A 21,257-nucleotide genomic window follows, 5' to 3' on the forward strand; every position below is an offset into this window, starting at 1 on the left:
GTCTTACACGATGTTCTTCAATGATATATGTTCTTACAATTAAATTTCTGCATGTATTATAGAGCTTCTAGGAGACAGAGCGAGGTGATAGGGTCTCTGCTACCCTCAGTATGTGGATGCTAAGCTATTCTTCATCATTCCAGTTCCTGGCTGATATTGCAATCTATGTAAGAACATTTTGGTTGAAGCTCAGATGAGACACGGTAGAGACTAATTGTGGTAGGATGATCATTATGGTAGTCATGTGCACTGGGGATATGATAGGCATTCTGTCTTCCCTCAGTGTTGAAGGATTGCCACATTATTTCACTAACAAGTTCACAGCATGGGGATCCTTGAAATGTCAGGTGGATTTGGTGGTCAAATCATCTATGGCCATCTGAGCCTAGCAAGATGATTGTTACCACATTCTATTTGTCTTTACTGAACTGGATTACTGAAGTGTACTTCAGCTAAGAAGCTAAGACTGGTGCAGAATACAAGTGCATATTTGCTTGGATAAGCATCTGCAACTGTATATCATTACTTTTCTGAGAATGCTACTGGTTCCTTATTTGTTAGAAGCTGTTGATTTAGTCTTCAACTGTCTTCATGGTTTGGGTCCTGGTTATCTGAGACCACTGCTCAACCTCACCTGGCTTCAGTTTTAATAGTGGTATTCTGTTTGACAATTCCCAAATGATTGTGGATTTATTCTGCTCTAATCTTTTACTTGTAGAACCTTTGTCTCTAGAGCTTGATTCTCTCATTAGCCCAATAAAGCTGGAGTCTGGGTTTTAAGCTTCATTGTAAAATGATTTCTTCTTAGAATCATAGAATCAATGAGTCGAAAGGGACCTAGACAGATCATCTAGTCCGACCCCCTGCCATGGGCAGGAAGGAGCACTGGGGGTGGCAGGGGTCATAAGACCTGTCCAGTCTCCTCTTCTTTTGCCTTTGACTGATTTTTAAAGATAACCCATAATTACAGGGAATGGACTCTTCAATTCTTGACGTTGGTCAGTAGATAATATAATTTGTTAATAAATAATACAAGTTACTTCACAGCGGCTCTGATTTTTAACTATTTTTACACTTTTTCATTGTAACCCAGTAAAATAATTGTTTGAACAACCTGGAGTTTAGAAATGTGACATGCATGCTCCTTAGGCAAACTCTAGCCAAGCTTTCAAAATGGTGTCATCTCTTATAATACATTTTCTTTGAAATATTATTGTTGGAATAGACAGGTAAACTTAGTGTTCCAGTTTTACTACTTAAAACTTGATAAACTTTAAAAACAGAAATGTCCCTATATCGGTATAAAATTTCCAGCAGCTTTTTTTTCCAGATGAAATTATGTTGATATTTTAAAATACTTTTGGAATTTAATTTTGGTGTTTTGCTCTTCCCAGAATGAAATGTTAGTTTAGTTTTCAAAGGTTGTTTATTAAATTCAGCTTATTCCATTAATATTTATTTTAACATTGTTTTCTTTGTTCTGTGGGAATCAGAAAACACAATAACACCATAGCAGAGACATACCAAAGCAGCAGATCAGCTCAGTTTGTCATTTTTCTTTATGAAGTACTGCTATTGGGTATTGTCAAACAGATATTTGTATAGTTCCTTAAACTGTTCCAAATCTTATTTGATACATTAAACCAAAATGTATTTATTTTTTGTAGGAGTAGTGGACATGTCCTGTGGATATATATTGTTTGTCACCAAAACATGTGTGTGGAGCACTCCATGGTTTCTTTGTAATATAGAAGGCAGTTGATCAAGTGGAACATTTGCTTCAGCTACTGTACTTGACCAAAGGGGGATATTCTTATTAAATTAATGTTTCATAATAACTTTAAGCAATAGTAAAGCTGCTGAGTCCTGGAGATAAATTGTGGTATGATGAGTGAGAAGTAATTGCTGTTATGAAGCAGTAGTTGTGTAGCAGTTCAGTTTGTGTTCTGGGGTGCAGTAAGATTAATAGAGGAATACTTCAATTTCAGAATACTACATTTCATTTTGAAGTTATTCTACAAATAAAATGTAATCACTCCACTTTTCTTAATGCCTTTTAAAACCAGAATAAAAAGCCTAGTGTGTTTCATTGCACCCTCTTACAAAATCAGTATAGAAACTATACTTGGAAGATTCCTTTAGATACAGGATAGGAGAAGGCATTAACTTTTGCAGACAAAGATATTTATATTATCCTCAGTATGAGTGGTTCTGTGTGCTAAAGTCTGTCTGTATTACTTCTGTAAAATTAGAGACATGAAGAACACCATGGTTTTTAGTTTTCAGTGTTTTGTTACCTGCATATGTAAGAGTTAATAACATTTTTTGTTTCTACATTACATTGCTTCCAAGAAGCATCCATCTTCCTGTCAGCTAGTCAGGGCTGGGGGGTTCTCTGTCCAGCTTTATAGTTCTCTCTCTCAGTAGAGGAATGATTTGGGAATATGTAAATAAATGCCCTTAAAAGTTACATTCTCACAGGTATGCAGGACTACAAGGGTTAGAATGTAAGCTGTATTTTTTCCCTTTCCAGTACCATACCTGCACAGTTTTTAAAGGATGATTTCTGAGGATAAAGGAGAGCTTTGGAGAGCAAAAGGTCAATGCAGCACAGCTTGGCTTAGCAATGTCAAGTCCCATCTGCTTGTCTTCTCTCCACAGGGCAGAATACATTGGATTATTATAAACTCAAAGTTCAGCAAACCACTTGCATTTTCCTTTGTAAAAGAAAGCCTTATAGGCTTTTGGGTCTTGTTAGGACTTTAAGGCTGTCATGCTATGGGGGTTTATACCCTTAGGTACTGTTAAAGATAGAGATGTACAATTCAGAACTGTCATAGTGCTCAGCAACTAGAAGGTAAAGATCCAAGACAATGTAATTTCTTCTGACTTCATCTTAAGGAAAGTAAAACCATTCGATGATTAGATGTGTGGGACATAGTGCCTTGATGTCTACTTGAGCTAATTTCTTCTTAAAAGAGCACCACTCCCCTTTGGCTGGTCAAAAGAGAAGGTCATTTTTCAAAAAGTTCGTCATGTAAAAGTCTTGCAGTTAAACCTTCCCGGATGCTTTACACAGAGGAAAATGTTACGGCTATTTGCAGAGACTAGGTGTAGAACTGCCTAGGTTTTGATACCTGATTGGCTTGATGGGAAGTAAATTGAATATATTATAAAATATTTTGGCTCAAGTAGAAATCATCAGCTGTTTCTCTGGTATGAACAGGAATAATTACAGCACAGTACAAAATAAAATTGTATTGTATTTTATCTTTCAGGAAGATTTCATTCCTAAGGGTATATATACATTTTAATAAACCACTTGTATAAGTCAGAGCAGAAGAAGAGAGAAAACGTAATTTTTTTCTTGTCTGAAATTAGATGGAGGGTCAGTGCTGCAGAGAGAAGCTGATCGTAGGAATTTACCACTGTGGAGGGACAGAGAGGAAGTCCTGCTGAGATATGCAGAGGGCCTGACAGACTGGAGCAGGTCTGTAGATGGCTTGAAAAAAAAGGAGTTGAATTTTTTGAGTTCCAGGAACTGTACACAGGATTTTTTTTCTACTGAGTAAAATGACATGGTTTCAGAATGTTTGAAATATCTTGTAATATTTTTTGCAACCTAAAGACATTTCTTGAATGATTTTGTTCTACATAGCTGGAATGATTAAGCTGTTATATTGAATGTATGTAGTTGAGCAGCTACAGTGGGTGTAGAAGTGTGGGGGTTTTATTGGGGAGAGGGAGAGGTGGGTTATCAGTTTTTCCTTATTACTGTGGATGAAATCCTAAATCATTAGGCTTTGTGTAGGCACACTTGTGCCCATGAGATGGCACTTAGTTCCTCTAGGCATGCTGTGGTTCTGCGCTGTAGTTCTCTAAGCCTATGAAATGTAATGTCAGTCTATGAGTAGAGGTGTTGGGACCCTGGAGAAGCATAATTAGGAGCAGTGTTAAGGCCAGCTACTTTTGTCTGTGGCATCTCCTTTGTTTTTACCTCTTGAGTTAGAAGGGAAAAGGCATAGAGTGTGTGAATGCTGCCCTGTTTGACTGTCATTTGAATCAGCATTTCTGCCACTGTGAGATCTCTCTCTCTTTCATAGACGCTATGCCTGGCACTCCATCTATGCCAGCATTTGTAAGCAAGTGTAACCTGTATTTATTTTGTATTGGTCTGTAGCTTACTTGAATTGCCTCTTGCATGCTGTGCTTGGTCACACACACAGGGATTTCTCACATCCAGACATGACTAATTCAACCTTTCCTTTTGGGATGTTTGTTCTTTTCTTGTAGTAATTACAGCTTATTCCCGATCAGTCTGGGAATGCTGCATCAGTTCTGTGGCTAAAAGTGGCCCTCACTCAAAGTGCATTATTACTGCAGATTCTTGCAAAAAGCATTTCCACTAATGGGGAACTGTGGAAGTGGTCAGTCCCTGCACATACCTCATCTTTTTGAGGCTGCCTGTGTTTTTTTCTGTGAAGTTTGAAGTCCTTGCCAGCTGGAGGAGCAATAGACACAAGACTGCCCTTGACCTTGGGTTTTATATATGGCAGGGTGTTACATATTTACAAAACTGTCTACCCTATTAAGTATTTTCTTAATATATAGCATAAGACACTCTGTGGTCACATGGAAAAGATTAATATTTTGTTGTTGACATCAATGAATAACTGTTGTAAGTACAGAACTTTAAGTAACTTTTGCTTTTAGTAATAATGGTAATAAATTAATGCCATGGTGATGTAGTTAAAATTAATACCAGCAGTTTAATCTTAACTGTGAAATGTACACTGGCAAATCCTGCCTTTCAAGTTGCCTGTTTGAACAGATGGGGAAAGAAAGACTCTTTTGAATTAGCACCATCTAGTGAGACTTTTCTAGGAATGAGCAACAATCAGTCTTATCAGACTTCAGGTTTTTTTAACCTTGAATAAAAATGCTCGTGCCCTGTAAAATATCACTTCAGAAATATTCTGTAGTCAAGCAATGGAAATTATTTTGTGCATCTCTTTAGAGTAAACTGTTGACCTAAAATAAGGCACAATTTGCTCTTCATTCTTAATTTTCTGGTCATTCAACTTGTATAAGGAAGTTTTTGATCATATATATACAAAATCAGCATTTTTTTCAAAGTTCCTTTTTCCATTTTTGACATCTCTTAAATTCAACATAAAAAGTCTTTTATTGTTGTTCATTATTTCATTAATCTTAAGCTAATAACAGGTTATCAGTTTTATGGGGTTAAAAGTAAACTAAAATGTAACCTTTTAAAACAAAAACCTGCCCACTTGACACGCACAATTTTGGATGAGATACAGCTGTTGAACAGTTGCTTAAAATAAACTGCATATTTTAAACCAACCAAGAAGATATATGAGGATTCAAAACTGTCTCACAAATCTGACCTACTGAGAGAGAATGGTTAATGAAAAGACTACTGTACATTTTACTGTATCATTTACTAAAAAGGTGAAATTCAGGTCAACAGGATAGAAAATTTCTAGGGCTCAGGAAACCTGAACAACTGATAACTGAATAAATATTATTGCAGATACTTGCGGAGGGTAATTGATCCAGTATACAATATAAGCTTTATAAAAGGATTTTAATATAATGTTCTTATTTGTCCTTGATATACTGTGACGGTAATTACTCATGAACATGCAAGTTAACCTTTGATTATCTTGATATATTGAAGCATCTTGTAAGTTAATTTCATTTTTGTATTGAATTGACATTTTAAATTTCAATCTTCGTTTTAAACAGAATTTTTTTCTTTTGCTTACTTGGATGCTGTTATTGTAGCATACAAAAAACTATAACTTGTTTTCAACAAGCACAAAAAACAGAGGTTTTAAACTAAAAATACAGAATGCTCTCATTTATGACAAAATTGAGGTTGAACTAATCATAGCCTAATAGCTTGTGGTTGTCTTGTATTTATTTATATAGACATTTATAAAACTGTGCCCATTGCCTTCACATCTGGAAGCCTCACATTTAAAAATGCAAGCAAATGCTCCCACTTGCATGGGATAGCCAAATCATTGCAGTTATTGATTGGGCCAGATTTTTATCCTTATATAAAGACTCACATGTTTAAAGAGATGTCATCAGCGTAAAACTCATATTTCTGACTACAAATGGTTTAGTACTTATTGCTACAAGCAACACTAAATATCACTAATTAAAGGGAAGTTAAGAAAGTTTTTCTTTTCCTTCATCCTCTCATCATCCCTCCTGGTGCATTTGCTGCTACTGTGCATGCATTCATTTTCACATACTTTTTCCAACTATGATCAGCCACCTCAAGTGTAAGTTTGTGTGAAACTTGCATGAAGCAAAATGTGCTTGTAAAATGACAAAAATAAGGCATGTTGCTCCGCTGGTAGGTATAGTGGTTGAAGCTAGTACTGATTCATTTTCTTTTGAAAAAGACTGGCATTTCAATTGGTAGTATATCTTTAAACAGGGTGAACATTAAGGGTTATTTTTGCTTGTTCAGGAAAATATTAGCAGAAAGAAAGTTAAGGAATATGAAATCTGGATAAAAGAGTGTCTTTAATTTCACATTTGTCAGTTTGTAGTTATCAAAAATTGGTCAAAAATCAAAAACTACAGGAAGATAAAGCATGTGCTAACATTGTTCTGTTGGAAATCCATAATGGAGTGGGTTGAGTCTACCAGATTATTAAATCACCTTTCTTGCAATGTGGCATACACTGTTTGAACATTAATATAGCAGTTCTTCAAATATAACTTTTCTGCATTTCATCTTAGGCATTCAGAGGTGAAAAGCATGAATATGAAAGCCACTGTTCTACCTATTCTCTCACAACACTCCCCCTAAACTCTTATATTTTACGGGGGCATGACAGTACAATATGTTGTTGTCATTCCAAAGGTTGTTCTCATATTTTAGTCCTAATAGTTAACTTCAAAGACATTTTGGAAGATCTGATATATAATTTTATTAATATTTTCTGACAAATGAAAAATAGTTCATGTTAAGTTATAGCATTGTTTCTAGCTCTTTAAACCATGATATTCATTCATTTTAATGTTTTATTTAAAATGTTTATGTTCAATTTACACTTGCTTTTTTGAGAGCAATATATCAACAGTTATGAAATCTCCTGAATGTTTGGCTTACTCAACTTATTTAAAAGAAACCTTTTCCTTGCCTACATGCCATCACAGAGTATTTTGTATTTTCTTAACAAAAATGAAGTATTCTTTAATAACTTTGGAACTGGAGATCATTTCCTTTTCCTTTTTCACTGTTAGTCTCAAAGTACAGTTTATATCAGTTCCTGGAATACACATTAAAATGCATTAAATAAATGTTGGTGGTTAAGATCTATTGTTATAACTGTTTCATATGGTTTAAAATGAAATTATCAGTTTGCTTTTGTATGGGACTGAACCCTTCATTTGTCCCTATTTACTCTCTTTGGTCCTGATTCTGCCATTTTACCCTGCCTCCATGTGGAGCCTTTAAAGACTGTTGTAAAACTCTGCTCTGATAAAAGCGTCCTCCCTCTTGTATCAGTTTGCAGAATTGGTGCCTTTAGCCTCCTTTAAAAGTCTTGCATCATGGCAATGCATTATGCTCACAAAAAAAAGGTATACCTCTCTGCAGAGACTCTAGACTTGGATCTGTGTGCCAGTGCAGGATGTGGAACACTTATTTACTTTTTACATTATACCTTTCTATTTTATTTTCTGAGTTGGAAAACATCTGGAGAAGAGTTGTGGAGAAGTAGAGGAGATTTTGTCGGTCAGGTGCAATATGACTGCACCATTACAAGCTGTATCCAGGATGCGGAATAGTCATGTGGTGTTTACTTTTTATCCTCCACTTTTCCCATTACACTCATTCAGGCCCAGTCCAGCAAAAGCATTTAAGCATCCATGTAACTTTAAGCATGTAACTAGTTCTATTGATTCCAATGAAATTGCACATAAACATACATGCTAAAGTATTTTGCTGGTTCAAGGCCCACCTCTAGGCCAGAAACCCTGCAGAGACATAGAAACACATATTCCTCCTTACAAAAAGTAATACTGGAGCTTATTAAATATAAGTGTGTGTATGTGTGTGTGGGCATGGGGTCTAAGGAGAAATTCCGTAACATTCACGTCCTTCCTCTGCTTGGCAATCATGTAACTATGTTTTTCAAATAGCAATAATAAGATGAGGTAGAAACAGCGGCAAATTTTGCTCTTACAGTTTGCTTTCTATAATTATCCCCTGGTAAATTACCTTCATATTGATTTACTTATGCTTTCTGAGTTCATGAATGCCAATAGCAAAAAATTTAATAGACTTTCTTAAAATTCTTATAAGTCTAATGTATCTATATATACAGTGTCATGTATATATGTTCAGGAGTCTAAAATATTTAAAGATAAATCTTTTCTATTTTACATTATTTTCTGCAGCAATGTTGTTTTCATTTAAGTTTCATTCAGTTAGATTTTGTTAGGGTGAACCTATGCTACTCTTAATGTTAGTTGCAGCACCGGTGTTCCAGTTGGTAATTATATGAGTGATTACTATCAGAAAGCATTCCTGTTGTAAGCTATAGCGCTTGCACTGATTAACCTTTTGTGATTTTGACAAGAAAGGCATATGTGAGAGCCTTTGAATTCACAACTTTTTGCTAGGGAAGTAGGTGGATCAGATGTCACCAATATAGAGCTTTCTGAGACTAGTCTGCAAGCTGCCATTGTTGGTATATGTTAAAACTAATAATAAAGGATGTGAAAAGTCTTGCATGACCGAACAGTGAACTTAATGTTAACTGCAAACTTACCTTTATCAGACAATTGTGATGCAAGTCTTTGTGTGTGAAGTAACTGATGCGGCATTCAGTTGGTGTCTTTTGTGGCTGAGAACTCTTCTATAATTGATAAACAATTGGGCATTAGGTTTTCTAATTTGGTTTCTAGTGTCAATGTCTAGTAAAGTTCTCAGAAATCAGGACCAGCTGTGAGGTAGCTTCTGAGGTCATTTATAGAAGGCCCCAGCCTCCTTCTGTTGTCCTGCCCATTCCTTCTTACACAGGCACACACAGCAGAAGTCACAGCCAGCAGAGCTGGCCTCCAAATCCTCAGCCACATGAATTTCAACTGAAATCTTCTCTTGCACTTTTCTTTGGTATTTTGACTTTTAGCAACCTCCTCTTCTTCTGTCTGCCTCTTAGCCTCCTCCTGTCTGTACTTTCTGTCTACCTGCCCTTCTAAGTTTGTTTGTGTTTTTTTTTTTTTTTTTTTTTTTTTTTTAGTCCAACTGCCCTCTTCCCTTCCCCAGAAAAAACAAAAAGAATTTGGACATGGTCTTGACCATTTGCTGTCTTTTCTTCAACTTTTCTCCATCTTTGCCAGTTCATATTGTTAACTTCTTTGGGAGAGGGACAATTTCTGTGCATTAGTATAGTACCTACCAGAATAACTATGGGGATTCCTTGAGCTTGGTTCCTTGAGATTGTAGACTATAGTAGGTCTCAAGCTCTTTAATAGTAATATAGGGCATGTCTACAAGTCACCCTATTATCACCGTTGTGACATGGTACATCGCCATATGACATGCTACGGTGACGTAGCAATCATGTGGGTCTACACGTGAACAGCAGCTACTCTGCTGTAGTGGCGCGTTCTCCCATTTTAGCGTGCTGCTACAGCAAAGTAGTGGCTAAAACTGCAGTGCAGTGTGTGCGCAGCGCAGTATGGGTAGTTACTGTGCTGTGCTTTAGTACTTCCAAAAGGAAGTCATTGGTGAACTTGGCCAGTCTGCTTCTGACACCAATGTCCACATCACTGATGAAGATGTTACACAGTATAGGCCCTAGGACAGAGCCTTGTGGGACCCAAAAGGAAGTACTAAAGCACAGTGCAATAACAAGGTCACCATAACACAATGCGTAGATGCGCCCACAGTGCAGTAGTTGCTTGCATCCTCTTGACTGAAGAATTACCACTACTGCCATTTATCCCACTGCCAAAGTTCCAGTCCCATTAAGAGGCCTATGGGCTTGATTGAGAGGATGGAGGTGTTGGGCTGTAGGGCCAGAAATTTGGTGGTGGGAGGAGCAGCAGCCGCCATGGATTTGGGATCTGTAGCAATTGACACTACCACTATTGAATTTCTAGCCCTGTGGGCAGCCTACCAAACCACATGACACAGCTCCACACTCCATATCCAAACCATGAGTTGGTCCCGTGGAACATCCCTGGGTTCTGGATCAGGATGAGTTTGATACTTCCGGTTTAGGAGATTTCAGGAAAACTAGTCAAAAGAAGTGGGTCACTTAGAATTTATTTAGTAGTTTTATATCAGTTAGGTCTGATTTAGGACAATGCATAGTTTAAATAAGGGATATTAATTTAGTCAATAGGCATATTAATATTAATGATGGAATAACCTGTTAGGCATGTATCTGTGCTTTTCTAGTCTTAGCTAGCAAATTTATGAAGTTGAGCCAAGTAATCAAATATAAAAACCCAGTTTCATCTCAGAATCTTTACTTTTCAGGCTTGAACTATGGTTCTCACTGACTAGTCCATCTGCAGGTGAACTAAGATAAGCTCCTCTTTAAAACTTACTTTTAAACCAAAGTAAGAAGTACTTCTCCTTAACAGGCTGGACTTAGTACATTTTAAATTAATATCATTCTATGTAATATTAAAAAGGTGAGTAATGAATATATGATGATTTAGTTTGCTGTGTTTTACCTATATTACCTTATCAATCATATACCATTTTCATTTCAGTATTAAAATTGTTATAACATTTAATTCAGCTTGTCCTCTTGAGTACTTGATTTCAGTGGAACAGGCTCCCTAAACCTTCCTTTGTCCCCAGAACACCTCTGGGGGTCAACAAGACACTAGCTAATTCATCAGAATAACAAAAACTCGGGCTTAAAAATGTTTTCTAAGTTTTTTATTGTAACCCAATACATGTTGAAGTATGCAACAGAAATGTTTTCTGAATATTTGCAAAAATATGCTGAAGTGTTTCCTAGCACTGCATATAAGCTGTAATTATCCAGTATATTAAGCTGGTCTGATAGCTTGGCCTAACATTGGCTTTGCTTGGCTAGAGAAAGATTTCTTTGCCATTATTATCCTACTGTGACCCACATTTTTTGCAGTTGACATAGGGCGTGTTGTGTGAGAGAGAGGGGGGCTGTGGTCATGGTGCATCTCTGCCACAGTGATCCCTGATTGTCAAGAAAGCCCCTTCAGCATGGCAAAGGGATAGGTCATGATAACCATCTTAAATCCAACCTTCAGGGCCCATAAAGGGGGAATCAGGTGGAGAAAAGCATCTTTGCTTTTCTCCACCTGTGGTTTGATTTTTTTTTTCTTCTTTTTTTTTGGTCCACTAACATGCTGAATAGGGCTGTGCAACGCTTCAGATAGCGATTCGGTTTTGGAGATGATTCAGATGATTTGAAGGCCGAATCTATTAATCCAAATTGAATCGCTAGAAGCTTTAGGCTTTTTGAATTGGTTCGGAGCTTCCGAATTGATTCGAAGAGATTCGGCCGCAGGGTGTAATGGGGAACCCTTGACAGCTGGCAGGCATTGTGGCCACAGCAGGCCCTAGCAGGCCTGCAGTTTTCACCCCCTGTGCCTTAGCACATACACAGTGTCACCTATGTCAGGAGTTTTGCTTGTCAGCAGTTTGAGGTGCAGTTTCCCAGAAACCCCTGCACCTATCTCCTTGAAACCTGGCAGACTTTATGGCTTCAGCGTGAGCTACCATCCCTGCAGTTTTCACCCCGCTGTGGCTTAACACATGCATGTGGCACGAGTTTTGCTTTCAGGAACTTAAGGTACAGTTTCCCAGAATTCCGTCCACCTATCACCTTGAAACTTGGCCGGCTTCATGCCCTCAGCAGCAGCTACCATCCCTGCAAGTTTCATCCAAATCAGCCAAAAAACAACAAAGTTATAGATATTTCGTTGATTCCCCATTATACCCTATGGCCGAATCTCCGAATCGCTCCAAAATCTTTTCTGAATCGATTCGGCCAAATCAAATCAGAAAAGTGATTCAGATCTCCAAATCGAATCAGCTGAATCCGAATCGAATAGTTGCCTGTTTGCACAGGCCTAATGCTGAGTCCAGGTACACAATTCTTTTCAACTTTCAGTTTCCTCAAATCCCCTTTTTTTTATTAAGGCTGGCTCAGAGATGAACAATATTGCTATTTTTATAAAAAGGTGCTGTATGGTGTCTTACTGGCTCACTATCTAGTTATGTTTAGGAACTGTGGGGCTTAGGTTAGAGAACAAGTTTTGTACTAGTAACCCACCAAATTGCAGCTCCCACAGATACAGTGCTTTGTTTGCATATTTTTGCCTTTTTTTGAAAGCCTTTAAACACTCTGCTCTTTTAAGTTAATTAAATATCCTGGATACCAGCATTCTTTGTCACTGTATCCATTATCAGGCAGATTAGCCTTACTGATAAGCAGTCCTCCAAGGGAGAAACTAAATAAAAAAGCCTGTCCTCTCTTGCAATTATGCAGAGGCAGAAAGAGATTATCCATTTTAATATTCATTGAGCAGGACTTTGCTGTTGCAGTTCATAGAAGGAACATGCCTGTAAAGGGCAGAAGCAGCCTTGATGACTGAGCAAATACATCTATAGTGAGATTGTGCAAATAGATGCTGTCCCTGAGGGAGCAAACAGGTGTCGCCCTTGTGCTGCCATACAAGTTTGTATGGCAGCACCAGTTGTGAGCAGACAGACATCCTAGCCCATTGTCATGCTCCAAGTGCCCAAAACTGTTTTTATGACCAAAGGTAAAGCACAGCTTGTGACACCTTCAAATGGGAAAATATCTGTTTGCTTATTGTGCCCCATGTGACTCTCCCTGTAGGGGATTCTGCTAGTGCACTTATCTGACTGCTGTTTCACAACTTGGCATGCATTTGCAGGCATAGAAATCTGTATGTGGGTTCCCCTGCTTGCAGATGTGTGCCACAAGAATTCCCTGTAGGGGATTTCCACAATGTGCCTGTTTTACAGCTGCTCTCAGACTTGGGACACAGTACTGAGGGCCTTTGTCCCATTGGATCAGGTCCCTGAAGCCCAAGGAGTCTCAGGGGCTCAACCTTGCAGGACAGTGGTTTGTAGAGACTATGGCAGTGTCTGCAGTGTTTGTAGACTCTTACGAAGCAGATCAGCTGTGCCAGGACACAGCTGTAGAGGAAACCACTACCAAATGAGACTCCATGCCCTCATTCCCTGCATCAGTTATGCTTCATAGACTCATAGAAAATGAGGGTTGGAAAGGACCTCAGGAGGTCATATAGTCCAATCCCCTGCTCAAAGCAGGACCATCCCCACCTAGATCCATTCCAGCCAAGGGTTTGTCTAACCAGGTCTTAAATATCTCCAAGGATGGAGACTTCACAACCTCTCTAGGTAGCCTATTCCAGTGTTTTAGAATCATAAAAAAACTAGGGTTGGAAGGGACCCCAGGAGGTCATCCAGCCAACTCCCTGCTCAAAGTAAGTTTTACTCCCTTCCTAGTGAGAGAGGTTTTCCTAATATCTAACCTAAACTTCCCTTGCTGCAACTTGAGACCAGTGCTCCTTGTTCTGTCATCTGCTACTGTTATCTGCAGATCATCTGATCTGTGCTCCCAGCCACGTGGTGTAGTGGAGTCAAGGGCAGCTGATCCTTGAGCTTGAGAGCAGCAGTCACCTGATCAGGGCTCCCAACCTCAGGAGCACATGGGAGCCCTCGGCCTGGCTACACATGCAGTCTAAGGTGTAGCGGAAACCAGCCGTAACATCATTACACAAAAATGACACAAATTTATTTTGTGTAATAACTTTGGCTTCTTTCTTGTTTTATCATGTCATTAATTGCATTAATGTGTGGCTGGGTTACTGCTTAAGATGTGATTAACTGGTTAATCGTGTCCTAAGCATAACATCTGCCAGGGGCCTGAGGCTGTCCTGTAAATCTTATTAGCTGCATACATTCTCTCTGCCATTTTTAGTTTGATAGTGATTCTGTAAGCCTGTCTGCCATTGCTGATTGTTTTCAGACTGATAATTTGGCCTTTGATTATAGATAGTTCAGCCTGAGTTGGCTAGGTTACAGTGAAACAATTATGTTGCAGAGAAATAATGTAGAAAAGTCAAGTTATATTTGCATATTCTCAGTGTCATGAACTTGGGGTTTGTAGGGTTCATGTATGTTTTCTTGAGTTGCTGGTATGATGTCTAGTCTGTATGTATAGGTAATTTCAAGCTGTATGTAATCTCATCATCCTTATGCTTTTATGCTTTGTAGTATTTGATATAAATGTAATTTTGACATTTCTTTATGTTGGAGCTGAGGCTGTTTTAGTGAGGTAGTGATTTACTTTACTGGCCCTCACCTATTCATACCGCTTTTCAAAGTAATGGCATTTGACTTGTGTTGTGTACTGACTCGCTTGAATTTATATTTAAAGTTTGATACTTAGCTAGTCAAACTACTGGGGAGAGAGACGATATACTTAATCAGCAAGTCTCCATGTGATTGGAATAACAGAGATTTGATGGGATAGCTCACATGACTGGAGCACTGTCATGGATTATTTAGGAAGTACAGGCAGGAAAGAAGAGGAGGAGGAGTTGCACTTTATGTAAAAGAGCCGTATGATTGCTCAGAGCCCCAGTATGAAACTGCAGATAGGCCTGTTGAGAGTCTCTGGGTTAGGGTCAAAGGGGACAGCAACAAAAGTGGGGGTCTCCTATAGACCACTGGACGAGGAAGACGAGGTGGCTGAGGCTTTCTTTAAACAGCTAGTGGAAGTTTTCCAATCACAGGCCCTGGCAGGAACTTAAATCACCCAGACATCTGCTGGGAGGGCAATACGGCAGTGCACAGGCAATCCAGGAAGCTTTTGGAGAGTACTAGGCACAACTTCCTGGTGCAAGTACTTGGAGCAGCCGACTAGGGGCTGTGCTCTTTTTGATCTGCTGCTCACAAACAGGGATGAATTGGTGGGGAATGTAGTAGTTGATGGCAACTTGGGCAGCTGCGACCATGAGAAAGAATGATAGAAAATTAAGTTTGGAACTGATCTCAGCAGGTCATGTAGTCCAAACCACTGTTGAAAGCAAATGATTAAAATGCTTGGGTTGTGGGTCCCCTTGAGTGTGTATAACAGGGAGCCTTCCTGGGGCGATTAGGAGTTGGCCTGCTCACCTGTTTCTGGGCTAACTGCCCGTCTCTCTCTCCTGCCACACTTTGTTTAATAATTGGTGTCTCAATTAGGTGGGAGGCTGCCCTTTGGTGGCCCTGTTCTCCTGGGCCTGTATATGCAACTCCAACCACCCCTGTACTGCATCCCAAGCCTCGCAGTTGACACACAGACATATGATGTTCCCTCACACCACAACTGGTGCTCCTGGGTCTCACAGGAACTCTTGACTCCCTCCGTGGAGCAGCAGGTCATTGTGCACACCCTTTAGGTCTTTCTTTCAATCCACACTTGGCCTTCTTATGGACAACTTACTGGGGTCAGGGCTTGTCCCTAACACTCTGGCTGAGACCCCCCCTCCCCCCACACCCAACCTCTGGCCCAAACTATGGCCTCAGGCATCCACGAACATATCTTGGCCTCTTCCCCACATGTGGGGTTCCTACTATGCCCATTCTAGGGCCTCTATACCACTCCCCACCCAGGGGTCTTCTCGTCATCTCCACAATCAACTACTCATGGGGCTGGCCCTTGCACTGCCCTTCAGGCTTACTCCTAGTTCGGCCCTACTCAGCCCCTCTCACACATAGCACTTCAAGCCTACTCGCATTCAACTCTACTCTGTGCAGGGCCACCTACATCCCTGCCCTCTCTTCTCCAGGGCCACACAACTGTCCCCAACCAGGGGCCTCTGGGGTCTTCCTTCCCTGTGGGCTCAGGTGGCCACAGCTGTGCCTGGCCCCACTCCTCTACTGGGGTCTTCCACCCCCTAGGGGTCAGGTGGCTGTAGCCATGCCTGGCCCTCATACCCATCAAATTGTGGGGGCTAGGGGTTAAGGCCCCTGTATCCGCCTTTCACGGAGGTGGTAACTGGCCTGGCATTTCCTGGAGGCTCCCATGCCACCAGGAGCCCCACCAGACCACACTTCCATGGCAGGGTGCAGTTTTAGGTCATGCCCAGGACCAAGAGCCTCTTGCTTTTACCTTCTGATGTTTCTGCCTGGGCTGGCAGCAGCAAACTGCAGCCTTTATATACCTGGCTCTCAAAACAACTGCCGCCATCAGGCACCTGCTGGCTGCCTGGCTTTGCCCTTAAAGTGACAGGCACCCAAAAGTGCACTGCCACAGGGTGGTAGGGCATGGTCCTAGATTTCTTCAATCCAGCCACAGTCAGTGCTTCTCACAACAACCAGCTTTCAAAATCTCACCCTTGATCAGAGTGGTTTCTTGCCAGTAGGCCGAACACAGAGAAGTATTTCTCCCACAGTACCCTGGCAATCATTTGCACCTTCTGATCTTGCATAGGGAAGGCTTGGGCGTACTGTGCGAAGTGGTCTGTCACAACCAGCTCATTTCCCTTCTGGTGTCCTTCTCCTTCTACGGATAAGAAATCTATCACATGAGCTTCATGCATTTCAAGCTCTGAAAGGTATGTAGATAGGTGGTTTGAGTGGACAGGGTTTTCCTTGGTACAAACCTGTCGCAATTCAGGCATTTGGCCTTTACGTCTTTGGCCAAAAAAACTGCTCATGTGCCCAGGCCAACATGCAATCCACCCCATGTGCTCACAGTCATCATGCAGTGCCTGTATTTCCGAGGAAGGACCAATTGCTAATATTTTCATCCTTTGAGGTCCTGCACTTCCTGATGTAGCACCCCATCAAACAAATGAAGCCTCTCTCACTCCCACAATAAGAGGTGGGCTGCCAGAGTAGCATCATTAACTGCTGAGGGGCAATTAGTTCCCTGCCACAGCGTGTGCAGCACATCCAGATCCTGTTCTTGCACTGTCCACCACTCAGTGGCTGTGACTTGTGTAGAGTGGATGGAGTCAACGTGGTGTACTGGATGCAGGACTGCGGGATGATAGAGTTCGAGATTCATAGATCCATAGATGTTAGGGGCTGGAAGGGACCTCACAAAATCATCAGGTCCATCCCCCCCTGCACTTGGGCAGGAGATACTGCTGGGGTCAGATGACCCCAGCAAGGTGTGTGTCAAATTGTTTTTGAAAGATCTCCAGGGTAAGTGATTGTCCCACCTCTGGGGTGGGGGGTCTGTTCCACACCCTGGACACTTGGATCGTAAAGTAATTTCTCCTTATGTCCAGTCTGAACTGATCATTAAGGAGTTTGTGCCCATTGTTTATAGGCTTCCCCTGGGGTGCCTTTGTGAACAGATACACCAGGGCCTGAGGGAGTATGCCCCTTATATACTTATAGGTTGCCACCAATTCCCTTCTAAGTCTTCTTTTCTCCAGGTTGAACAGTCCCATGTCTCTCAATCTCTCCTCTTATGTCCTGCTCTCTATACCTCTAATCATCTGTGTGGCCCTTCTTTGGGCTCTCTCAAACTTCTATACATCTTTCCTGAAGTGTGGCACCCAGAACTGGACGCAGTACTGCAGCTGTGGTCTCACGAAGGCCGTGTAGAGTGGGAGGATGACATCCTTTGTTTTGCTTGAGATACATCAGTAGATGCATGCCAGTGTTTTATTCCCTCTGCTAGCTACAGCTTCGGTAGATTGTGAGGAAATTTCAGAAGTGAGATTTTGAACTGTTGCACTCAAATTTTAATATGAAAACTGTAATGTAAAGGAAAACTTTTAATTTGTGCATAATTTATCACTCTCTAACTGAACTTAGGTTCAGAAACCAGCTAGCTAATAAGCACATGACAGTGAAGATCAAAATATAGCAATATATGTTCATCTTAGGCTTGTTTTAATTATTTAAAATGAAAAAAGTTTGGTTGTGTACATTTCAGTTTACACTTATAACAATGAGGAAAAGATGATTTTCCCAGTGTGTCTTAGCGATAACTGTGTACTGTTTACAAATGCATTTTCTAATTGAAGACATTTACACGGATTTTTTTCCAGGCAAAAATAGAGATTAAATATCTACAGCACTGAAAAACATTAACAAAAATAATTGTGCGGTACTGCTTTCACATAAAACCACAGTTGTTTTCTAATTCTATTTTTCAGTTTCCATAGCTAGACGTGTACAAGACCCATTAGCTGAGCTAGTGAAAATTGAGCCCAAACACATTGGAGTTGGAATGTATCAGGTAAGGTAATGTAGATCATTTAATCTAAGTAATCCATCATGATATAGAGCAACACCAAAACACTGCTTTGTAATTAAGTGTCAGCTAGTTATATGTCTACTTTAAAAGATTTGTGTGGAGTTGGTGGAATGGTAGTAAATATTTATAAGTCATTGTGTGGCTTTTTTTATTCTCTGGTTTTAATGATTGTGATTGAGACTTAGAAATGCTGTAGCCAGATTTATAGTCTATTAAAAACATTAGATCAGACTGGTAACTTGATCTGCAAAGCCTTCTCTTTTTTCACATCATTACAGCAGTGGGGTTTTAGCTGTTTGTGTAAAATAGTATGAGATATTGATCCTCCACTTAGCCATTGGTTAGTACCATTGTCTACATTCTCTCTTCTCTTAATGTTTATAATAAAAAAAAATTCATTTTGGATATTTTCATTTACTAAAGCTGAATTAGAAAATGTTTGACAATTCCTGTAGTTGTGCATGTTTCTTGAGGTGTCTTTTGAGAGGAAATATTTATTTTTAAATCTTTACCAAATTAATCTATTTTTATGGGAAAATGGATCAAAGGCTAATATTTTATTGCATATACATGTGTATGTATGGCCACAATTCAGAAAAGCACTTAAATGTATGCTTAAGACCCATTGATTTAAAAAGAGAAGTGCAAAAAGTGAAAGTTAACATGTGCTTAAGTGCTTTAATGAATAAAGATGCTTTCAGGAACTGTGGCCAAGGAGCATATGTAAAACCTTAAAATGATAAAAAATAAATAAATAAATAAATAAATAAAATAACAAGTACGACATTTAATAATATATTCTGCAGTTCACACAGCTGTACTTACAGGTAAATTCATGCCTATAATCTATTAGGCTGGTGTCACAAGATAATGGTCTCCTGACATTACTTCAAATGGCATAGGAAACTCAAAATATTAAAACTGATTTTTCCATTGAAGTTCTACTTTTCAGAATCAAAAGATACATATTGTGGGACAATATGCATCACTGCAAAAGATTGATGTTCAGTATTTCATGCAGTAAAAGTTACGCATTAGGCAATTTTGTAGAGCACTGTTTTGCTTGCCATAGATTAAAGAACAAATGTGTTTGTTATCTATTGGCGAACAGATTTTAAAAAAATCTTGCCTTTAGAGATAACACGCATATTTAACTTTTCACTGTCAGAATCGTATTTCTCCCAAAATGTTTTTGCTATCCTTAATAATTAAAGATCGGTCTTCCAGCAAACTGATTAATGCCTATCTTGTGTATAGTTTTACATGAACTGTGAATACAAGTATCTATTTTATATGATATAAAGTTCTTCTCTGACATACTTTTTCCTGACAATTCACAGGCAAAGGAGTTTCTTAATGAAATAAGTATGCATATTAATATACATATTTGATAAAGTATCTAAGAGTTTTCTAAAGAGAAAGAATTGATCAATTTCTATGATGAAGATGCACGAGATATATTCTTAATATGAATGTGTTATAGAATCTTGAAAACTGTGCTTCAAATCTCTTAGGGATTGTTCATTTGCTTTCAGTGGAAGAATACTGTTAACTTGAAAAATAATAATTCATCTTAAAGTGTACCATTTATTGAGTTACAATATGAGGTGAAAGTACTTTTTTCTGTGTGTATATATTGTTGCTGATATTAGCTTTATTTCTTTGCTGTTTTGTCCTGTGAGGAATCCATCTGAAGTGTTCTTCAAGGGCACTTCAAGAGAGCACTTATAACCACAGTAACAGCAAAGCATCTGTGTGCATAGAAGAAAAAAAAGGAGCAGATTTATTGTCTTGGTCTTGCGGGTGGGAGAGGGGCAACCAAAGTTCCTTCATAAACACAGCAAAAGAGTAGGTACCTACTTAGTATTTTGTAAAAAAATATATGCTACTTTCTATTTAAAGGAGATCTGTCAGAAAACTGGTGGTCCCCTCTTTCTCTCCTCACTACTATCCCCACAAAAAATTCAACTTGGCATGGTGAATTAATGGATTTCAATAGCGCACTACCCAGGACTTAAATGTGTATCTGTACAGGATTTTCATGTCGTATAGCCAGCAGAAATTTTGTGTTTTGAGCTTGTTGCTGTATTTTTAATACTTACTTAACACTCTAAATGCTTAGATTTAACTTTAATAGGAGGGAATTCTTAAATGGCAACTGTATTTCAGGCCAGACTCCACAAGTTTGTTGCACCATATTTCTGTATTTTTCCAAATCACATTATCTGGTGCAGATAATAGCTTTAGGTATATAAACCTCCTGTCAGAAGTTCTTGAATAAAAATATCACCCTGGAAGCTATAAGATGCTTTTGCTATGATACAAAGGGGTGTTGAGTTACTAGAGCTTTTTGTGACACTCTTGATAGCAAATTGTCCTACCATATGTCAAAGTTTTGCCGTCCTTTGGGCAACAGAACTCTTTGTACAGCAGTGGTGGGGAGTGGAATTTAAGCTATTATGACTTGTCTTCCTTTAGGGAAAATAGTTATTTGTTTATGTCTTAGAAGTTAGAGACTGGAGAAAAAATTGCAAGTCCTGTTGCAATTATAGGATATAGCTCTCTCTAGAGAATGTATTAAATGCAGACACTGATTTCAATCTAAAAGTATTTTGTAAGTTATTTTTTCTTTTCTCTTGCATGCGTTTTCTTTTTCTTGCATTTTAATTTATAACTTGGGTGCTGGTTCCTCACCCTTACGTTGTTTCCCAATGTCTAAGGTGAAATTTGAAAATACAGTATATGGCAAATATAATGGACTTCACAGAAGGAACATTAATATCATCTGCATATTACCATTTTTAAAAATCAAAAATGCCCCCAGATGAGCTTAGAAAGTTAACAACCCTCACATTTGGTTTGGAGTTTAAAAGTGACGTGTAGCCTGCAGTTGGTTTTTGTCGGTTTCAACCAAGAGTATGCACTGCTACCAGTCACAAC

At 39.2% G+C, this 21,257-nt stretch overlaps 1 protein-coding gene across 2 annotated transcripts in view; it reads left to right on the forward strand.

Annotated features, from left to right (window-relative positions):
• The window catches only part of SRBD1 (S1 RNA binding domain 1), a 256,830-nt gene that overhangs the window by 154,197 nt on the left and 81,376 nt on the right, over positions 1-21,257 (forward strand). For both annotated transcript variants that reach the window (XM_019516329.1, XM_019516331.1), the window contains one exon: positions 18,217-18,299. In XM_019516329.1, the coding sequence (XP_019371874.1) occupies positions 18,217-18,299 (83 nt within the window). The remainder of the gene's footprint in view (positions 1-18,216; positions 18,300-21,257) is intronic.

Source organism: Gavialis gangeticus, unplaced genomic scaffold (genome assembly GCF_001723915.1).
Source record: "Gavialis gangeticus isolate Ggan-Ray unplaced genomic scaffold, GavGan_comp1, whole genome shotgun sequence".
In the NCBI taxonomy this organism is placed as follows: Eukaryota; Metazoa; Chordata; order Crocodylia; family Gavialidae; genus Gavialis; species Gavialis gangeticus.